The 13,004-nt window shown below is 58.5% G+C and overlaps 6 protein-coding genes across 6 annotated transcripts; 4 read left to right on the top strand and 2 right to left on the bottom strand.

The window, feature by feature from the left end:
• Positions 1-478: 478 nt before the first annotated feature.
• Positions 479-2,353, top strand: DQ04_03471050 (hypothetical protein; the record flags this gene model as incomplete). The annotated part of the gene is made up of 1 exon (XM_009312851.1): positions 479-2,353. One exon carries the CDS (start codon positions 479-481, stop codon positions 2,351-2,353), a length of 1,875 nt encoding a protein of 624 aa, XP_009311126.1.
• A 415-nt stretch (positions 2,354-2,768) lies between these two features.
• DQ04_03471040 (hypothetical protein) lies at positions 2,769-5,111 on the top strand (the record flags this gene model as incomplete). The annotated part of the gene is made up of 1 exon (XM_009312850.1): positions 2,769-5,111. The coding sequence occupies one exon, from the start codon at positions 2,769-2,771 to the stop codon at positions 5,109-5,111; it is 2,343 nt and encodes a 780-aa protein (XP_009311125.1).
• A 532-nt stretch (positions 5,112-5,643) lies between these two features.
• Positions 5,644-9,639, top strand: DQ04_03471030 (hypothetical protein; the record flags this gene model as incomplete). The annotated part of the gene is made up of 1 exon (XM_009312849.1): positions 5,644-9,639. One exon carries the CDS (start codon positions 5,644-5,646, stop codon positions 9,637-9,639), a length of 3,996 nt encoding a protein of 1,331 aa, XP_009311124.1.
• Positions 9,640-10,215: 576 nt separating this feature from the next.
• On the top strand, positions 10,216-11,322 carry DQ04_03471020 (hypothetical protein; the record flags this gene model as incomplete). The annotated part of the gene is made up of 1 exon (XM_009312848.1): positions 10,216-11,322. One exon carries the CDS (start codon positions 10,216-10,218, stop codon positions 11,320-11,322), a length of 1,107 nt encoding a protein of 368 aa, XP_009311123.1.
• A 586-nt stretch (positions 11,323-11,908) lies between these two features.
• DQ04_03471010 (hypothetical protein) lies at positions 11,909-12,247 on the bottom strand (the record flags this gene model as incomplete). Its single annotated transcript, XM_009312847.1, has 1 exon — positions 11,909-12,247. One exon carries the CDS (start codon positions 12,245-12,247, stop codon positions 11,909-11,911), a length of 339 nt encoding a protein of 112 aa, XP_009311122.1.
• Positions 12,248-12,591: 344 nt separating this feature from the next.
• DQ04_03471000 (hypothetical protein) lies at positions 12,592-12,822 on the bottom strand (the record flags this gene model as incomplete). The annotated part of the gene is made up of 1 exon (XM_009312846.1): positions 12,592-12,822. The coding sequence occupies one exon, from the start codon at positions 12,820-12,822 to the stop codon at positions 12,592-12,594; it is 231 nt and encodes a 76-aa protein (XP_009311121.1).
• Between the last annotated feature and the right edge of the window lie 182 nt (positions 12,823-13,004).

The following is a 13,004-nucleotide window of genomic DNA, read 5'->3' as shown; positions in this document are numbered from 1 at the left end:
ATCTCACGCCGCCCGAGACACCAGAGGTACCTGTTCTGATTGAGGAGTGCGTGCACAAGACGCCGTCGCCTGTGGCTGGCGAGCCGCTGGATGATCTGCAGAACGATGATCACGAGGAGCTTTAGTACTTGCCGAAGGATCGGGAGAGCAAGCGTGCGTGGTGGAGCAGACGTGAGGAGTGGCCATGACGTTGATGCTGCTTGCTCCTCACTGAGGAGGAGGTGTAGGAGGAATGCTTAGTGTTTATGTAGCGTATACAATCGTGACATTGTGCAAATATGTACGCAATTTCGTGACTGTGTGTATGCATCTCACAGTAGATGCACTGCGGAACTGCGAAGAGAACTGATGCTGGTAGATTGAAGCCTACTTGCTTGGTCTCTTTTGTCGTCTTTGGCACTCCCGGCTGTCTCCCTCTATGTCCTCTTTAGGGTGAAGGAGAAGGTTTTTTTTTTTCGTTCTAACGGTCCGCACGTGAATGCCGCGATGCGATGAAGCCGAGCCGCGCGGCCTCTCAGTTGCGCCGGCCTTCACGTGGGGAACGAACACTGCTGTCACTGTTGCTGCTGCTCCATTGAGTGACACAACGGCGGCTGCACGCTGGCTGCATGCACGGGAAGGTGTGCGGCCCCCGTCGTGGTGCGCGCAGTCCCGCACCGTGAGCCGAGGCACATGCGAGGAAGATTTGGTCGTCGCTCGGCCGTGTGTATCGTCCAATGAGACAGAGCCCTTCGTTAGCAGCAGCAGCAGCTGCAGAAGCAGTGGTGGCGGCGGCGGCCCCAGCACGCCCTATCCGAAGCTTCGCTTTCTTGCGGCTCCGAAGTGCCTTGTCCCGTTTCGGCCTTTCGCTCTTGTGCTGGACGTCACGGACGCACTGGGTGGCACGCTGAGTGCACTGCATCTGCTGGAGGCACTGCGCTCGCGGCAGCACCTCCAGCAGGCGCCTTCACCCCTGCTGAAGGGACTCTACGTGGACCATTCACTGCCTCCTGTGAATGTGCGTCTATCGATGGAGCGGTGTGATTACGGCCTGCACTCCAGTGAAGGCGCAGACGACAACAGCAGCACCATGAAGAGGGGCAACAATAGCCGAAACCGTGAAACCACAGCAGCTGTGGTCACATGCCCGTCACCCTTCGCCAACATGCGGTACGGCAACGACGGCGATGGTGCCATCAGTCACGCACCCGCCCCGCCCTTCACCACTATGTCTGGCATCCTTAGCGACCAACACCTGGACGGCCTTGCCATTTCCCGTATTGGCAGTAGCGACAGAAGCGCAAACAACAACATCAGCGCCTGCGGCAGCGACGACGACAACAACGACGACGAAGGAGAGTTTGCTTCGAACGCCGTTGACCGCTCGGCGTGGGCTGCCTTTGCGCACTCTGAACCGTGCGTTGCCGTGCGCCCACCGGAGTCCTCGCGGTGTGGTGTGCGGTTCCGTGTGGGCTCACACACACGTGCCATTATCGGGCTGCTCAACGCGCGACATGGCAGGCGCAGTCTGAGGAGCCGTTTGAGCCATGACAGGAATAGCGGCGGCGAGAACAACTCAGAGGATGGTGCCAGTGATGAAGAAGAGGGAGAGGGACAAGCGAGGGACGAAACCATGCAGTGTGTCGCGAAGGAAACTGTGTGGCTATTTCTCAGATATTCGATCCACCTCAGCGCCGACTGCGACACTAAGGAGGGGCCGCTCGTTTTTCGCATTTACGAACACGGCCAGATGGCGCGTGAGGTGGGAGATCAAATCGCAAACATCGGCGACGTCTTTGCTATTCGGCTGCTGCCAAGCGGCCGCTGCGTCTACTTGCACAACGACCAGGTCTGCTACATCTCTCCACACCTCTCACGGCCGCAGTGTGTGTACAGCGTGATGCTGCGCGTGGCGTACCAGGCAACCGTCCCTGCNCTGGACGGCGTGACGCTGCTGCCCTTTGTGTCGGGGCTCCCGCGAGTGGACGTGCCCTCGTCGCTGGTGTGCAAGCCGCTGTGGCCGCCAGCACTCGCTGCGAACTTGCATCACGCCTCTCCGGCAGCAGTGGAAGTAGCCGACGGGGAGTCTGCAATGGAAGGCGTCATTCTGCGTGCATGGCTGGAGGGCTTCCCTGTCGATGCGGCGCTGCACAGCACGACTCTGGCGCGTGCGTCATTTCCCATGTGGGCCATAGCCGCACTGTCGCTTGTGTCCTCCTTTGCTCTTGCTTCTGGTGGCCGCCGCAGTGATGGCGTCACGGAAATGCTGCGGGAACACCACCGCCACGCTCCACTCCTGCTTGTGCAGCAGTGGCAAGCGAGTGAGGAAGAGTACCCGAGGCGTCCCCGCACGTACGGCGGTAGAGCAGTGTAGAAATCAGAGGAAAGAGCGGGGTAGACAACATCCTCCTCTGGGTTCTTCTTCTCATCGCTGCCTCTTTCTTTCTTACTCAATATTGTGCTTTGAGAACGTATGTGTGTGTTCATACTTCACATTATCGACCAGCAGCGATGGCCGCAGCGACACCTCCGCCTGCCACTGCCAACGCCAGCTGCGCAAACAACGAGGGAAACCCGTTAGCGCCTTGCTAGTGACTGCGCTGTATTGTACCGCCTTTCCTTCCTCTACAGTGTGCACGTGTGTGCGTGTGTGTGTCTGAGTCGGCTTCTCCCCGCCCTCTGTCTATTACTGTGAAAGACGCCTAGCCACGACAGAGCTGCGTAGTCTCTACACACACTCACAAACAAAAGAAAAGGCAACAAAACACACATACACACAAACACAGAATATGGCATGTGTGTCGCAGTCCATCACGCGCTACCCGCTTCTCCGCTGCATCGTCTCAGCGGCAGAATTCGCCCGCGGTGAGTTGTGCTTCTATGAGTCTTACGCTGAACTCGTCGCGCAGGACGCCGCGGGTGAAACGACAACGCCGCTGCGAATCGACTACGACCTCCTTCTGCACTTCCGCGTGGTGCGGCAGCAGCAGCTGATGCGCATCGAACTCCCACGCTCGATCGTACTGCGCTGGGCAGAAGCCAACAGCTTTGCCGCTGAGCTCGACGCAGGGGAGGATGTACCGGCAGGAGACGCTGACAGACCCTGCGCGCTGATTGAGCAGCTGTGTGAAGAGGACATGGCGCACTTCCTGCAGTGCGTCGCGCCTATGGTGGCCGCCAGCCGCCGCGCCCGTTCCGCGTCGCGTTTGAGTGCAACAGAGCCGCTGCCGCTGAGTTATTACCCACCGAACCCAGCAGCAGCAGCGGTAGCGGGTGAAGAAGATGCAGAGGACGAAGCAGTGGCCGGAGACAAGACATATGATGATGATGATGATGATGATGCCGCTGGGGACGTGGACGCTGCAGTAACAGACGGCTGTGCATCGCGGCAGTCTCGATCGGCTGCCTCCACGGCTGCGTCCGATGGGGATTCGTCGCCCATGGAGGGGAAGGAGAGCCACCGACGTGCTTCTGCCAGCAGCAGCAGCAGCAGCAGCAGTAGTAGTCAGACAGGAGATGTCCCCGCCGGGAAGCCCCAGCAGCAGGCAGAAGAAGAAGACGAAGAAAAGGAGTGTCTCTCGCGGTGCTTGGAGGTTCTTGGCGCGGCGATCGACTCCCCAGGCGTGCACCTGACACGCGGCTCCTCCACACAAGAGAGCGGAGTCCTCGCGCGCGTTGTGGCGCGGCGACCGAACTCTCGCGGCGCTGCAGCGAGTGGCGGAAGCAGCGACGTGGCCAAGTCGATCGCCTCGCTTCCGGTGGGCGCAACACGAACGAAGCAAAAAGCTGCTCCCCGTCGACGGCCGCCGCACGTCGTGGACGATGAGGAGATGCGCGGCTGTCGCCCTGCGAAGCGAGCGAGAAGGGACGTCTCGTCACCCCCATCGCCGCCCGCCGAATCGCAGCTCGCAGGCGAAGTGCTGGGTGGTGCAGCAGCAGCAGCAGAAGCAAGGGCCGCAGGAGAGGCGCAGTTCTCTGCCGCCACCGCCACCACCCCGCTTCACAAATCCGCGCCGCACAGCGAATCAAAAGACTTTCCGGAACAGACCGTCTCTCCTCCGTTTCCTCCGCATCGTGTTGCTGCTGCGCAGCCGAGTGCTGTAGCGGTGTACAATTTCGCCGACGTCGTGACGGCGCCGGAGGACGCGGCGCAGCTGCCGATTGCCCCAGCGGTGAAGAAGCTGCTGGTGGATCTGCAGGAGATATTGCCACCCAAGCGGCGACGCACCGCCGGCGGGGCAAAGTCGCGATGCCTGCCAGCGAAGAAAGCTCCACAACAGCAACGCAAACCAGCGACGAAAAAACGTGGCGCGGGCGGAGGGACTGTCCCTCTGCGACAGTTCGCAGCAGGGGCTGCAGCAGCAGCAAGGACGCAACTACCAGCGGAGGCGACAGCAGCAGTGCCCAAGACAACCTCTTCACCACCGCCGCTGCTGCTGTCACGACCGTCGACAGGAGGGAGTGAGAAGGTAATCCCACTCCCGTCTGCTGCAGCTAACGCCGCTACTACCACTACTGCTTCCACTCGGTCTGCAACGCCTCTGCTGGATTCACGGGTGCTGCGCGAATCACACAAGGCATCCCCCACGGCGCCACCATCGTCACACCAGGAGCCACAACAGCCGCCGCCGCCGCCGATCGAACTCGTCAACGCGGCACAGCCGGCGAGTGTGCCGCCGCCCTCGGCGCCATCGCCTTGCTTGTCTCTGAGGAGTGACTACCGCCTCGCTGAAAAGGGTCTTCATAATAACAGAGATGAGAACGACGTCGGGGCTGCGGTGCAGTATGAGTCCTCGGTCCACACTCCCGCAGCAGCAGTAGTCACACCGCCGAACAGAAAGCTTGCCCACGCATGGCAAAATACGAAATCGCAGTTGCAACCTACACCGCTTCGGGCGCATACGCCGCTCCCCACGGCTTGTGCCTCCCCGTCGTCCAGCAGTTGCCACCAGCGCCACGCCAGGGAGTGTGGCGTGTTCCACGTACCACCAAGTGAAGACTGCCGCACAAATCGTTGGCGGCGCGTGGTGCGGCAGTTGAACAGCCTTTCGGTGCACCTAACGCGGGCGCGCGCTTGTGGGGAGGAACTGCGGGGGTTGTTTCTCGTCATGCTGGAGGACGCAGAGGTGTAGGGTTCGGAGAGAGTTTTCTCCGCTGACGTCTTAACAGAGTCCTTTCTATTTTTTTTCTTGTTTTTGAATTGTTTTCCACCCCTGTTGTATGACGATATGTGAGCCTTTGCGTGCGTCTGCATGCATGTGTTCTCACAGAACGACAGAAGCACTACAACGACAACGGCGGAAACTACGACCCACCCGCCAATGAGGCAGCAACAGCAGCGACGGCGGCGGTGACAACACCAAGCATCAGGATGATGTGAAGAAGGAATCACATAAAAGCACAGATTGTGTGAGAGAGAGAGAGAGAGTGTGTGTGTGTGAGGCGAAGAATGAGAGAAAACTATGGAGAAGGCAATTTTATGCCCATTTGCCCCGCAATACATACCCCACCTTGTGGGTAGTAAAATGCTGCCGCTGCGTCTCTCTCTCTGTGTGTGTGTGTGTGTGCGTGTGTGCGTGTGTGTATGTTTTGCCGTTCTCATCATCGCTGTCTCTGTGGGGGACTTAGGAACGTTGCGCGTTCCAGGCTGTTCAAAGAAGCCATATGCAGGAGCTCCGCCGTGGACGTCGCGGGGCTTCCGGTGCGCTGCGGAAGCGGGCGACGGGCCACACAGCACGTGCCGCTCTTCTCCTGGTAGTTTTCGCCACCGTCTGCATCTTCCTATTCACGCGGCTGATGGACATTGGCACATGGGGCGCGGGCAGGGAAGAACACAACGCCGGTGAGGCAATGCGGGTGGGACCGACAAACCACTTCTTCACACGTGTCAGTTTCGTCATGGACGACAGCATGGCCCACGCGTGGCGCACCTCTAGCGAGCGGCTCACGTTTCAGGTGCAACTGCGCGTAGAGCGCGTGCAGGCGTCATTGATGCATGGCGGTGAACAGCAAGAAAGCACCGCAGAGCAGTCAGCCAAGGTATCGGCGACATTATACGGGAAGAGCTCGTTGAAGTTGAAACACACAAGACGGCGGTCATTGTATATTCGCACCGATGTTCCCATTGAGTTCGTGTCATCAAATGCCTCTGATGCCACGGCTACGCATGTGAACGATGCACCCGTTGCGCTAAAGGAGTTTCTGCTGCTTTCGCTATGGGAGGACACGTACCGTATAGCGTACCGCACCTCCGTGGACCTGCTGCGTCAGTTTGACCTGCTCTTTTCGTACGCACAGCTCGTGGAGCTGCGCTGCTACCCGGCGGTTCCCAGCCATGCGTGGGATCACCCGTGCGCGCCGTCCGTCAGCGGCACGTCGGTGAGCGACGGTGCGCAGCATGGACGCACACTCGGTGTGTACCTCGCCATGGAGCCGCCTGCGCAGGCGATATGGCGGCGGATGAAGGCTGCATTCGCGGCATTGGAGGCAGAGGAGGGCGGGGGGTCGCCACCTGATGCTGCTGCTGCTGCTTCGGCATTGTCTCGTCGTGAGTACGAGACGAAGGCAGAGCACGTTGCACGCATTGATCACTGGCGGCGCATGTGGCGCATCACAAAGGAATCATACGGCGGAAATGTTGAAAGTGCAGTGGAGGTGGGCTCACGGAACTTCATGAACTTTCGTGAGCCACGCCATGATTTATCGCATGTCCCGAGCTACAAGAAGAACAGCTCTTTCATGCCGAGTTACCGGCTCCTGGAAAAGAATCCACTCCGTTACGGTTTGATGAGAGGAATGACCAGCGCCGACGAACGTGAGGCGGCGAAGCAGTTCTTTGACTTGCCACAGTACATGGCCTGGATCGCCATCAATACAATACTGCGGAACAGTGATTACGATGACGAGGTGCTCTTCTACGGGGTGCTGCGGCGGTCGGCATCGCCGCACGACGGAATGCCGCAACTGCGACCACCGCTTCCAGTGCATCTGGGCTTGATGGGATGGGACTACGACTCTATCTTCGCCAATTGCCACCGGAAGCTATGGTTCTCTACGCCGCTCATGTTCTGTGCTGAGACAACACTCGACCACAACATTCTCACCACTCCAAGGCTGCTAGCGCGCTACACGGAAGTTTTGTGGGATCTTCTGCAGCGTGTTGATGAACGCCGGTTCCGCCACTCTGTGGGCTTCGCTGAAAGAGAGTTGGGCACAATATTTCACGCAGCACCGGGGACGCTGCTGGCAACATATGGCAAAGACAGGTACGAGGAAGATACCGGTGTGAAGTGGATTATGGAAAGTTTTATGGCACAGAGGAAAATGATACTGCGCGCTGTGGAGCCGTACATTGGCAGGTCATCCGCGTTGTCGTCAGAAGCGCCGGCTTCGGTGGGCACTGCAGGCGTGGCAAACCTCTCAGGATTGGGGCAGGTGAACGGAGGCACCACAGAGGCGCGCCGTGAATTACTGAGCCGCCTTTCTCACACGGTCAAAGTTGCACGCTCCCGCGTCGTCGTGGCACACGGCTATACCGTCAAGAGCGTGCAGTCGGCTCTGGGCCAGCCTATACAACGACAGCAGCAGCAACAAGAGCAGGATCAGGGTGAGTGGGAGGGGGAGACGTACATTCTGCCCGCGCCAGGCATGTACTGCGCGCGTGTGGACGTTCCAACTGAGGTGCTGATGGGGCCGGGACAGCTTGGCGGCATCGCTGCACAACTGAAGCAGGAAGGCCGCAGCTCTCTGCTTGTCGATGTGCCGCTTGTGGAGCCGAGCCCATCGCGCAGCGGGGCAGAGTACGGGCTGTGGCTTTACAAGAAGCCAGACCCCATGCAGCACGCGATGACCGCTCCTGCTGAAGGCGCCGACCTTCACGTTGTTGTGCCACCCGTGTGGCCTACATCATCAAGCGGGTCGCGCGGCGTATTCGTTGCGCGTGTTCTTCGGCCGAATCAAGACTCCAAGCCGCCATCCTTCACATGGACACGAAAAAACACGCTGCTCGCAGCCACCGACGCTACGTCACTGAAGACGATGATCGTTCGCGGCTTTAGTGCTGTTCGCTTCGTTGTGGTGCCGGCGGCTACCAATGACATGTCTTCACTTGCCCCGCGCCACGAGCGGGAGAATGCAGCAGACGGCCCGCTGCTGTTCATCCGTGGTGGTGGCGGCATGACAGAGGTTGTGGTTCCAGGCACTGGGGTTCGGCGGTTGGCACCACTCACATCTGTTTTGCCGCCGCCGCGATCACCGTCGGCAACCAATGGCCTCGTCGACGCGGATGGCACCGCACTGGGCGAGGTGCTTGAGGGAGGGCAGACTTTGATTTGCAGCGCAACTGCTGCATCAGTGGGCGGCCCCACCGTGCGCACCGTAAAGTGTCCCGTCTTTGTTCGTGGTGTCTTTGCGGTGGGCCGTGGCGCCACACTTGAGGTAACGGCCGGCTGCGTTGTCGTGCTGCTGCCTGGCGCGCTCCTGCGCGTGGAGGGAAGTGCGCGGCTCAACGGCACTGCCGCAGCACCGGTTGTGGTAACTGGTGAGGACTCAGTGAGCAGCAGCAGCAACTGGCGCACCATTCACGTGGATGGACCGGATGCCGCGCTCAACGCGACTTTTACTTTCTTTACCGGCTCCGGTGTGAAGGGAATGCGCGTGCCTGGCACAGGCAAGCACCACTCGCACTCCGCCGCTATCACTCTGACGAATAGGGCATTGCTGTCGCTCCGCCACTCATTTCTGTTGGAGTTGCGAGGAGCCGCAATTGCCGCCGGCACACACGCAGTGGTGCAGGTCGCGGATTCTCTGGTGCAGTGGGCACAGATGGGTGTGGAGTGTCTGCGCTGCGGCTTCGTGTCGCAGCGGTCTGTGTGGTCGCACTTCCCCGCGTGGGACACCGCGTACGCTGACGACGACAACGACGCCATGTACCTCTCCGGCGGCGAACACCGCGTGACAGACAGCGTCATTGCACACACCAAGGACGACGGTATCGACTCGGGTGCAGTGGCCGGCGGCAGAAGCAATAACAAAATCAGTGGTGGCTCTCTCGTGGTGCACAACACAATCATTGAGGCCTGCATGCATGAGGGCGTTGCGCTGTCGACGGAACGTGGTGTCCAGCGGGTGGTGGTGGTCGCACACACAGTGCTGCAGCACTGCCAGCAGTGTGTCGAGTCCGGCTACACGGCGGGGCTCCACACGGCGGCAGTGACGTCGTGCCTCATTCAGCACTGCGCTGTGGGCGTGCGGTATGGCGACAACTACCACTGGTCGCACTGCGACGGTGAGATGATGGTGCATAACACCACAATCGCACACAACGAGGCCAACGCAATGAACTACGAACGACGCAAGGCAGCCCCCAAGGGGCCGAGTCAGTTTCATACGCAGGAAATGCTGCCACAGCAACACTGGCAACTGCTACAGGACGCAGCCAGCAGTTCTGCGCTGCCGCTGTCGGCTCCGGTTTCGGCAGCAGCAGGCGTGGTTTCGCTCATGCCAGATGCACGGGCGAAAATGTCAAGTATGAGGGACTGGCAAGGCTGTGGTGACATCTTTGCGCTACCTGGAAACAGCAGCACAAAGAAGCTTGCGCAGACAGATACGGGAATGGTGATGGAGGATAACTACCTGAGGGACATCACACTGCACTTCTGAACCCCCTTTCTCTTTTGTCCTTGTTTGGGTGGCGGTAGTGCGTATGTCTGCTTGTTGCATCTTTTGGCCTGTTTCTTCTTCGGGCATTTTTTAAGTGACCAGCCCAGACGTATATATATATATATATGCTCTTTGGATGTGTGCCAAGAGGCTGCATTGCATCGGGAGACAAGTGACATTCCTTCTGGTATTGTTCGATTTCCTTCCCGTGTGGCGTCTGTGCGCATTTGTTTTGTGGCTGTGCAAGTCCTTCCTATGATGGGCCAGGAAGCCAGGGGAGCTCGTGTCCATTAACGAGTGGCGGCTCTGCTTTCTTTTTTTTCCTGCTTGTTTACTTCTGTGCTTTTAGTTTTTTTTTGTTTTTCTGTCTGTTCTCCTTTGGCGCCTACTGCTGCTGCTAACCAGGGTTAATAAAAGGGAGGGGATTGGCGGTGGGATACGACCAAATAAGAGGTGAAGATAAAATACCGACAAGGAAAGCGGATAAGGTGTATCAACACACACACACACATAAATAACAGCACACGCGCATCCACACTAAGCTAGAAGCTCACTCATTTCCACGTCTGCATCCAGATGACGTCAATACTCTTATCTGTGCCGGAAGCGCACACGGAGGTGGTGACGTCCCTGCAGTTCTCGCCCCACCACGACTCTATCTTCTGCTCCACGTCCGGCGATGACACCGCGGCGCTGTGGGATCTGCGCCAGGCTGGGGGAGACCCCGAAATCGCCCGCCTGACACACCACCAGGGGCCCGTGAACCACGCCTTGTTTATGCTTGAGGATGAGTATGCGCTGTTCACGGCGTCGGATGATCGCACAATTGCTCGATGGGACCTGCGCGAGCTGCGCGCACCAGTCGGGACGATTTGTGGGTTCGGTGATGGAATAAACAAGATGCTGCGCATACCTGCACCAGAGGACAACACCAACAACTACACAAGCAGCGGCAGCGGCCGCTGGTTACTTGCAAGCGCCTGTGATGACGGCATGGTGTACATCCACTCGCTGGGCCCGGAGAACCCACCACAGCAGCAGGGCGTGGTGGGTGCCACTCCTGCGGCTGCTTTACCTTCTGCTGGAACAATGGTGGATCGTTTCTGGGCGGCCACAAGCACCGTAAACGACCTCGCACTGTCGCCGAACCCACGCATGCTTCTCACCGCCTCGGAGGACTGCGCAGTGCGGCTGTGGAATATTGTCGCTGACTCGCGGGCGACGACGGAGCACCGCCTCGTGGCCTCCTTTGAGGAGTTCGACAACCCCGTCAACCACATCGCTGTAGTGTGCACCGATGCCGGCGCTGGCCAGGGTCAGTCTAGCTTCTGGCTCTATGCCGCCTGCTCGGAGTTCGTGTTTGCCGTTGACCTGGATCCTGCAACCAGCGCCTTCGGCGAGGCCGCGCGCACCTTCACTGGCCACCAGGACTACGTGCGCGGCCTCGAGTTCGTTGGCGGCGACACACTCTTGACAGTGTCCGACGACGCCACCGCCATTGAGTGGTCGCTGCGCACGACGGAGCCCGTGCGGCAGGTGAAGCTGCACGAGGGCCTCGTTATGGCCTCCGCGACATCCACCGCGAGGGATGTCCTCGTGACGGGAACGGACGGCGGTGAGATACGCGCGTGGCAGCTGCCGTTCAAAACGGAGACGTGCTGTGGTGGGACAAACATGCGGTGACAGCGCTGCTGGTGGTGATATGGCTTTTGCCGCAGAGACTAGGGTTTCTCCGCAGTCATGGAATGATGTGGATGCCATCTGATGTGTACACACACACACTGAGAAGAAAGACACACAAAGCAAGGCATTGAGGGGAGAGGGAAGCAGCGTGATTGTGTCACCGCCGCTGCGCCCCTTTTGATACTATAGAGAGAAGTCACGAAAAGAAATGGAGCACATGAGCAAAGGCCAAGACATGATTTTGCACATATCACCGCTTTTCTCGTTGCTGTACTCTCGTCAGATGTGTCTGTATTCTTCTTCTTCTCTTTTCATACTCCAGTCCACTTCACTGTGGATGACGACGCTGTGAAGACGCTCACAGAAAGGACGTGTTTGGTGCGAGCAAAGGGGCACGTGCCATGAGAAGATGACACTCCAACATAAACGTATAAAGAGGACAGAGCTGCATGTGTGTGGGATCTTCTCCAGGGACGACGGCGCCCCGTAACGATGTGTGCACCTATGTGCGTGTGTCTGTGAGTGAGAAGACTGGCGGCAACAGCACTGTCAAGCCATCAAGGTCCCAGTCCACCATCGCCACCGCTCACACAACGGCTGACTCAGTCACACATATAAATAAACACTCTTGCTGGTCCACAAGCGCATCATCATCATCAACCAGGTGATTATAGGGAGTGCTGTTTGCATTGCGTAACAGGAACATAAAGAGAGCCGTCCTAAACAAACATATGAAGAAGGAATAACCGGCGACGACTTGTTGCAGGACGGGAGGCCGGTTTGCGTGCTGTTTCCACTGCAGTACTGCCATGTCAGTTGTCTGTGTGCTCCAAAGCACCGCGTCACATATAGGTACTAAGTCACAAGATGAAACACGGTGACACGGACTGTGACGCACAGCATTGTAGCGGAGAGAAAGTACCATCTGATGCGGCTGCTGCGGGCATCTGCAAGAGCAAGCTCACCATCCGCACTGCGCTTCTGCAATGAAACGAACCCGCTGCTGTTCACCTTTGCTGTATGAATCTAGAGACGGTGATGAACAATCAGTTGACTGGTTGCTGTAGTAGCGCTCAACAAGAAGTAACGATGCAGAGCCTTTACCACCGCCTCCCTCTACCGTTCTTCTCCTTTGTAGACAACCGTTGCTATTTGCAGCCACGCCCCTATTACACACAGGAACAACATGAGACACCGTTCCCTCAATGCCAAACTGCCGCTCTTTGTGGTGCTGCTGTGCTGTGCCGGTGCGTGTCTCGCCTCTGCGCATCATCGCTGTCGGTTTGATAAAATGGTGAGGGCAAGCGGCAATCTTCCTGTCGCCATGGTTGCGGAGGTGCCGCAGAAGGGCGAGAGCGGCATGCGGGCGTACACCGCTGCGGGGTCGGACAGCTGGGCGCCTCTCCGCATCGTGGTGTCCACAAAGGACCTCGAAGACCCATCGAAGTATTGTGATCGGACGAGGGTCCAACGCCCATCGTTCAATGGTGGAACTGACATTTGTTACTTTCAGAATGTGCTTACGAAGGAGAAGAACATCTTGCTTACCGCTACCATTATCCCTGCTGCTGTGAAACTGCACACAGACCGTCTGCTCGTCCAGCCTGTGAGCGGCCCTTTAAGGGTGCCTGAGTTTGCTGAGGGTTCTGTGTGCAAACACTTCACAGTGCCGTCTGAACATC

Source organism: Trypanosoma grayi, assembly GCF_000691245.1.
Source record: "Trypanosoma grayi strain ANR4 Tgr_347_V1, whole genome shotgun sequence".
NCBI classification, from domain to species: domain Eukaryota; phylum Euglenozoa; class Kinetoplastea; order Trypanosomatida; family Trypanosomatidae; genus Trypanosoma; species Trypanosoma grayi.
Note: the sequence above shows the minus strand (reverse complement) of the source record. Positions and strands in the feature narration are given on the sequence as shown.